At 36.7% G+C, this 8,790-nt stretch overlaps 1 protein-coding gene across 1 annotated transcript in view; it reads right to left on the minus strand.

The window, feature by feature from the left end:
* The window catches only part of LOC129262795 (crk-like protein), a 30,867-nt gene extending 22,308 nt beyond the window's left edge, over positions 1-8,559 (minus strand). Inside the window, exons 1-3 of the mRNA XM_064101237.1 lie at positions 8,160-8,559; positions 3,343-3,462; positions 1,822-1,963 (exon numbers count right to left, since the gene is read on the minus strand). Coding sequence (XP_063957307.1) covers positions 1,822-1,963; positions 3,343-3,462; positions 8,160-8,212 — 315 coding nt within the window. The 5' untranslated portion in view covers positions 8,213-8,559. The remainder of the gene's footprint in view (positions 1-1,821; positions 1,964-3,342; positions 3,463-8,159) is intronic.
* Between the last annotated feature and the right edge of the window lie 231 nt (positions 8,560-8,790).

Consider the following 8,790-nt stretch of genomic DNA (forward strand, 5'->3'; position numbering starts at 1 on the left):
GACATTTTAAAGTTTCCCTTATTTTTCACACAACAGTGATATGCACAACTCAGTGACATGCAAATGAGGCAGTCGATGCCTCACTAACTATTTCTTTTGGTTTTTTTATTGTTTAAATTATACAATATTTCATTTTTTACAGATTTGACAGCAAGGACCAAGTTGACTGAACCATATAGTATTAAACAATGCTAATTCCACATATTCAGGGAGGAATTAATTGTTGTTTCACTTGACAATGAGGAGAAAATTAGAATATTTCATATACATGTAATAAAATACAAAAGAAATAGTGAGTGGATGACGTCATCAGTCTCCTCATTTGCATACCGACCAGGATGTGCATATAACTGTTATGTGAAATTAATCGAAACTTTAAAATGTCATTACTTTCTTATTTTACATCCGATTTTGATGAAATTTTCGGTGTTATGCTTGTTGGACTTTTCTCTTTTTATTAAAATGTTGGGGTTGACTCGTCCTCTGAAATATATGATATATTTCAACAGTATAAAAAGGGGAAAAATCTTGATAATCATCATGAGAGAAAAATAATAAAATAAATAATAATAACAGGTGTGTTGTATGTGTATTGTAGGCACCGCAGTCCATAGAGTGTAGATGAAATTTAAATGGAATTCACAATAATATATGCATCCACTGCATTTATACTCCATAAATCCTGAGAAATGTCACATACAGTACAGACAGTAGAGACCAAATGTATCAATTATGCTGATTCAAATTATGTTTCTGTTCGATAGACTTACCGTAAGTAACGGTGTATTAACCGCACCCGTGTATAAACCGCACCCCCAACTTTGGACTAAAAAAAAAAAAAAAAAAAAAAAAAAAAATCCTCACATTTACATGCATATTTGAGGTACGAAGAAACAAAAACTAAGTTAAAGATTTCAAAGTATTCAAAGAGATTACCAGTATGCAGAAATCTGCTGTTCTTGATCAATTCATCTACAAATGTTAGCAAGAAAGAAAAGTCCCGCCAATATTGGCAATTTACACACTCACTCACCTCACAGTCACAGTGTACACACACACAGCACTGCCTTTCTTGTACATGTACATTTCAAACTTCGATACGGTACCACTACCAGTACATCTTATCAAATTGTGATCTGTGTCTTTCACATTTCTTGCATCACAACCTCACAATCACTTTCAGAATTTGTCTAGCATTCGATGTCTTAGCATGAATTTTGGATACGGGATTACAGGAAGGTTCAAGAAACAAAGAAATTTGTATTTTTTCCAGTTGTTTGACGGCTTCGTGCCGTCTCTATCGTGCGTGGTGCACGGTGTACATGGTATCTTATGAAAAGCAAACGGGAAAGAAAAAAATAAGCTGGCGCGAAACGGGACTTTGAGGGGTTAAATTAAATGAATAGCGCCAGCTTAAGTCGCACTAAAACCAAAATACAACGCAAGCTAGCTCTCTATGAACTTAGCCAGGGAACTTCGCTGCTTTGAATCGAGAATAAAGTCGAAATTAGTGTCATGAAGGTGGGTGCATTTGTTACGACAGTATTTGATCATAAGATCATAATAATCGCTACCCATTACCCGCGGCTCATACCCCTCTAAACGACATTGCACTGGGCGGCTACGGCCGGCCACTCGATGTGTTGTGAACTGGCAGACTTCTTACATGTTCGGGAGGGGCTACGCGGGCGGGCTCAGACCCGTCACCGTGTATAAACCGCACCCCCGACTTTTGCTTATATCCCGCCGAGAAAAAGGTGCGGTTAATACACCGTTACTTACGGTATTCAAAGATGATTTTGAAAGAGATGAATTACTTACCGGTTCAACTAGGACGGTTGTATCTAGATAATGACCCCGGTAAAAGTTCAGAATGTCAGGTAGCGTTGAGAAAATCTGGTCACCGATCACAAACTGATCCCCTTTTCTCGTGATGATATAATGAGATACTTTACTATTTTCACTGTCAAATATAAAAGGTACAGGAGAGAAAGAATTTTTAATAGAAAATTTGACATAATAAAGACTTTAAATCCTAAATTTGGTTTGACTAGAGTGATTCCTTTACACTTGGTTAAGTTGGTTGGTTGTAGCATGAAGCAGAAGAGCACATCTTGACAAACATGATTAGTCACTGCTTGGCACAGCAAAGCACATATAGCAGAGATAGCAATTCATCCAAGCTAGGAAGACAACGTACAGTACAAGATAGACCTGGAAACTTGACTGCAGACACAACTGTATTTTTCCAGTAGATGTGGTATAAAGGTATAAAGATGATGCTATTTACAATAATAAGAGGTGTATTTGGGAGGATGGTAACACCAAGCATGTACAAAACCAAATCCTTAAAACCAATTCCCAAAGTCATAACGTAACTTTTCAGTTTTTATTAAGGCGCTTATACTGAAGACAGACTTAAAAATTTGCACGCTGAATTAATTTTGGAAGAGAATGATGACAAGTTTCCATGTTATTTTCTTTCATTTAAGATTACCATATTGCACCATTGATATTTTTGATAATTATTTAGATTTTATCCAAGAACTATTATAATTTATAAGCTTCTCTAAAATGCATGTAGAGGAGAAAACTAATTATTACAATTTAAATTTAATTGTACGAATGTGCAAAATTGCAACATCAGCGCGCAAATGAATAGCAGTGATCATCACTTCTACATGAAATGCTTTTTCCTCTTTGATTTCAGTCTTACATGTACAGGTAGAGTGTACTTTAAAATATACAACTTATTTTGTTGTAAAAAGTTCTGAAGAAAATGAAAACTTTGAATGATTGCAAAGTGATACATTTATGGCTGAAAATATGAATCCCAGTTTGGTATTGGATATGGATTAATCCAATACCGCCTGGATTAAGCAGTAGGGTAACCATTTCCTCAACAACTGAAATTTTACACTTAAGCACAGAGGGGAAAAAATAATTTCATTTCCAGAATTATATTCTAAGCTCATCACTTATAACTCACCAGACTAATATCATCACTTATAACTCACCAGACTACTAAATAGAGTTGATATTATATTGCCATGACAATTTCAGTGGCTCCTTTTTTAGTTTTCTTTTGGGGGCAATTTGGGGGCCAACTGTACAGGAGCCCCCATGTAATATTTCTCCCTTCTCTAGCATCTGGTGGGTGTTTCATAAAGCTGCTTGTAAATTTATAAGAACGGCTTTAAAAAGACCGGTGAATCTTTCTTAAGTGCAAAATAACCACCAATGAACATTTAATGGTCAAGAAAGGATCACCAGTCGTTCTTAAAGTTTTTTCTATTGAACTTATGAACAGCTTTATGAAACGTCCCCCAGATGGATACCTACCTAACACAGAGAACCGAGTCTCCTGGACACGTCCGGCTATCTCGTACGAGGAACGTCCCGGGTCGCTTTTGGATTAGGAGGTTGTCTGTCTCCCCTCGCGTGATACCGCCAAAATGCCATCTAAAGAGGGAGAGCAAAAGGCATTCAGAATATCATTAACCAAAAAAAATAAAGAAAATCAAATAGAGAATCTGCGCCAGTGTGCCGCCACTTAAAGGAGAATGAAACCCTTGAAACTAGCTGAATCCATATCAAAGAGAAAAATCAAAGAAACATATTGTTGAAAGTTTGAGGAAGATTGAATGAATAATAAGAAAGTTATGAGCATTTGAATATTGAGATCACTAGTGCCATGTAGATCCTCCCATCGGCAATGCGACCAAGATCTGTGATATCACACACGTACAACTCCCTCATTACTTTAGTACTTATTTCACTTATATTGTCACTTTTATAGAGTCTATCACAAGGTTAGGTGTTTTCTTAATGAGATGACAAGTACAGAGGTTTCACAACATTATATCATTGATGAATCGTTTGTCATATGATTAGAATGAGCAAAAAGAGATGTTTTGGGGTATATTTTCAGTGTCCGAATGGGAGAGTTGTACGTGTGTGACATCACAGATCTTGGTCGCATTGCCAATGGGGGATCTCCATAGCATTAGTGATCTCGACATTCAAATGCTCATAACTCTTTTATTGCTAGTCCTATTTTACTCAAAGTTTTGTTGATCTTATTCTTTGATTTTTCTGCTTTCACAAAAGCTAACTTGCTCCAAGAGTTTCATTCTCCTTTAAAGGTTTTTCCCATCCAGTAACTATTTTGCACAAACTATTTTAATCCATACAAATCATATAAAAAGGATTGATGGTAGTTACCTTTATTATCACGAAAATTGGCGGATAGCAATAGTGGTGGTCAAGATTGACCACCACTTCTGACCGCGATAGTATTCCCAGTCGGCGGCCGCCCTGTCTCCAGTGCGCGGTACGATGTACAATTCCTATGGCGCTGCCGCGAGGCAGCTGTAATTCGCCTCTAAATGGCGCGCGAACGCGGCCAGGTGCGCAGTTCCATTGCAAACGTATGTGAAAATAGTGAGCGTACACGCAACGGCCACACTTAGGGCGCTACATTTTGAGGAGGTGTTGTCTTATTTTTCATGTTTTTAATAATTTTTTCGATCGTAGGATTGACTTCCGGACATAAAATGGTGGCCGACATCGGCTAACGAAAGTGCCAGTTTTCCGTGAGGACATGTTTTCAAAATCCACAAACATCGGGAAAACCGTGAAAAATCAACTTTTTTAGACCCCTTGTTTCTCAACTACGATATTAAGAAGTAGGGGAGATTGGGGTTAGTTGGAACGCAGGGTAAGTTGAAACATTGTAATTTTCTTTAAAGCCTTTAAATAAATTTATGCAATACTGCCCTCAATTTATTGCTATTATCAACAGCCATCCACCATATTATAGACAACACATGTGCAACAAGCCTGGTGAAGTTAGAAAGGAATTTATGTTTTTTCACCTTCTGAGTAATTTTTTTCTCTTTCAGAATTTTTTATTATCTCAGAGAAGTTTATAGAACAAGTTGGCCTGTTTGGGGGTATAATGGACAATTGTACCAAGCTACAAAAGAAGTTTATTAATATGCCATGGTGAAGTCCCTTTTTTGTGCTGTAAGCTTATAAATGTCAAATGGGCCTCTGGGGTTAGTTGAAACAAATTGAAGGGGATAGTTGGAACATGTTCCAACTTACCCCAAACATAACTATGAATAAAAACATTGGATATGAGAAAAAAATGTATACAGTATTTCACACTCTTCTGTAAATGTATTGTATACCAATACATGCTTGTTTTGTTTCTCAGTTAGGTCTGAGTGTGCATTTAAGGCCTATTGCAGGCCCTTAATGCAATATTACCCCTTATCAAACTACAATATAGGGGGGGGTCAATTTGAGCCCCCCCCGGACAAATTTCGTCACTACGCCATCGCGCAAATTTTTTTGAACGCACCGCTCTCTGACTTTTTACTTTCAAGTCTTGCGCATCTTTTAAGACCAAATTTGCGATACCTGGGTGCGCAGTTTCAAAATCACGCAACATTTTGTACATGCATGTCAGACCAAAAATTGCTCAAAAACGTGATTGTGTTTTTCAACCAAAAATCATAATGTATGACTATTTTTACTTTTGTTGGTTCAAATGGATTTATTTTATGCTATGATCGCAAGAGTCCCTGACAAAGTTCATCGGCAAAAACAATAAAAAACAAAGGTTAAAAAAAACAAAGAAATACAAATTTTAAAAACAAAAAATACATAAGAAATTATATTTTTTGCGGAAAAAATATTGATACTCTCACCAAAAATTAGCATTCTACTAGCTTAATAAATAGAGTTAAAGGCAAAAACATTAAAAAAAAAATTTAGGGCAAATTTAATTTGCTTATTTGCATAATTAATTAATTAAAAAATATAAACAATTAATTGTTGTCATGTAAATTTGATGCAGAAGTACATGAAATTGCTGATAGTACACTTAATTGCATCATTTGCATGTAAAATCAAACACACACAAATAAGCGGAATTCTACTACACAGTAGGCTTGCATGAGTGGCTATGTATACTAGAAAACATAAAGTTCAACAAAGCCACTTTTAATATTTTGAACTTGAAAAAAATAACGCAAATAGGCTAAAACCATGTAATATTACATTTGTAAGTAGTTTTAGTATAATTCTTAATTGACCATGCAGTGTTCCAACTTACACCATACCATGTTCCAACTTACCCCGTATATGGGGTAAGTTGTTGTTGTTGTTGTTATCTTGGGTTTTGAGGCGCGTGTCATTCAGATATGAATATTTACGCCAAAGTTGGAACGCTTGTGATAGTCTTGTTCAAGGTGGACTTTTTCAGTAAACATAGAGTTGAACATTTTATGGCGTACATTTGAAGCCCTTAGATATATGCTTCAAGCTGATATGTTGTTTCTCAAATAAAATCTATTTGGATTTTACAGCCATTTTGTCAAAAATGTTCCAACTAACAGCCATTTTGTCAAAAGTGTGGGACAACTAACCCCGATCTCCCCTACCAAGTGTGATATTTTATGCGAAAATTTCACTTTTTATTCAAAATTTTGTCCATGTCGCCGGATGATTTTGTAGTGTGGGAGTGAGTGAGTAAATGTGTGGTGTACATGTCTAGAGTGAGTTGGTGATTTCAGTGGTGTATTGCTGAACAGCCACACACCGACTCTTGGCCGAGTACCAACCCAGTTTTACTCTACTTGTAAAATTGAAAACAGAGGTATTCTTATTTTGTGTAGGCCTCTAGATCTACATGTCTCTTTAAGTGTATGATGGTGGGCCCCAAGTCTGCGCACCTAACAATTTGAGTTAAGATTTAACATGAATTTCTTCTTATTTCACAAAATTTTTCAGTTAATAATGTTCCTTATATTATTAAGAGTAAGTGTACAAAATTTCTCATTAAAAAATGAAAGAAAATATAGGATTTTCTTGGAAAAACCTCGGGCAGTCATTTTCAGATTGAAAAAACAAATGGTACCCCATGTCTGCACACTCATTCACTTTGCACACGATTCGGGGATTTTGATGAGAAAGGCTGCATTTTGAGGCCGTCACATGAAATGCCCTAAATTTATTATTTTTCCACCATTTTGAGTCGGATTTTTTTACAAATACCTGTCTATGTATTGCATGTGTAAGTTCGTGCTCATTGCGTATCTTCTTTTACTAGAATCGCGCAGATACGCGTGTGCGCAGACAAGGGGGACTGCGCAGACTTGGGGGAACTTGCCATACATACGGCTGAATTTACTTTAAAAAATTGATGATCTTTTACATGTGTAGCCCTGGCAGCCGCTTCCAGTGCACAGTATACCCAGTTGTTGTGTGTCCGGACGATCAATTTTAGAAAGTCATTTGGAAAAATTTACAAGGGAAGTTTTATCAATTTTTAGTACAAAATGTCAGGAAATATTATAGAGAACAAAATAGAAGATGATTTGTACAACTATTGATTTCGTATTTTTAGTGTAATCCAAAGACAAAAAAGGCTTCAAAAATATATTATAAAGTGTCCGGACACCCGACCCCCCATCCTACTTTCTGGGAAATTAATCCTGATAAGGGTGTGTTTAATGTCGATTTTCAAATTTAAACAGCAACATGATTTATGTCTGAAAACTTGATTACCGAACACACACGATCAGCGGTGCACTGTTAAGTGTCGAAAATATATGTTGATCGTAGTTAAATTTCCCGCTTTCGTTAGCGCAGCTTTAGTGCGCATTTTGACCCATCACAAGAAAGAGAGCTTTCTAAACTTTGTTGTCCTGCCTACTCGCAGACGCAGTCACACACTTTTTCTACACTCGGAATGTGCGTCATGCAGCCTATTAACAGTAACAGTAACAACTAAGCAAATCAAAGCAACACTTTAACAGCAAAGATTACATACTGGCATACCCCTGGCTTCCAGATAAATCCTTAATAATCGAAGACCATGTCAATTTGACAAAAAACAAGTTAACTCTAGGCCTACTGTAAATAGCTAAGCCTGAGGACTGACACAATTTTGATAGTGTGGGACTACACACAAGATTTGCTATTTTGGGTGTGAGCGAATTTCCTGCTCAACACTACTCAAACGAGTCATCTTTCCGATAAACGAAATGCTCTTATGACTTTAATGACATGACAGATCAAATAATCAAATTCGATTGTGTCATCGCATACAAACGATTTTCACTCGTATCATCAAATTATCAACTTACAAATGTTTATTGTTATCATCATACGGGGTTTTGAGATCGTCTTGGGACGCCATAATTGACGAACCCTCTTCACTTATCGTCCGATTGAGATGGTTTCCTGAAAAGTTCGACCAAAATACACCTCCAAAGAATCAAATTATCCCGTTGATCAATAAAACCCCTTCCTGTCAAATTCGAGAAGAGTCTTCATCGATGCCGAAATCGTGATGAAAAACCGACGATGAAAATCTTGACTCGCAGAAGTCCCTGACAGTCCATTCACACACACGTACATGTACACAAACGCTATTTAGCCATTAGTTCCAGGAAGTTCGAGAAGTCCAATAGAAACTGTGTGTGTTATTTCTGTCAAACTTCAATACAGGCCACTTAGCCAAAATAGCACGGCCGTCTATGACGTGACGGGTTTCATGGGTAAAATAGAGGGCGTTATACACATCACTTCGTGGGATATGTTTTTGGGAAAAACCTAAAAATATAACCAAGGACCGATTGTAAAAAAAAATAATAATAATAAATACGACCTTCCTGATCTTCACAGCAATATCTCGAAACCACTTCCTTACTCCACCTTTAAGAAACTGGTTAAACAAGATCTACATTGCCGTCAATGATCTCGTTGCACAGGGCA

This window comes from Lytechinus pictus, chromosome 6 (genome assembly GCF_037042905.1).
Source record: "Lytechinus pictus isolate F3 Inbred chromosome 6, Lp3.0, whole genome shotgun sequence".
Classification (NCBI taxonomy): domain Eukaryota; kingdom Metazoa; phylum Echinodermata; class Echinoidea; order Temnopleuroida; family Toxopneustidae; genus Lytechinus; species Lytechinus pictus.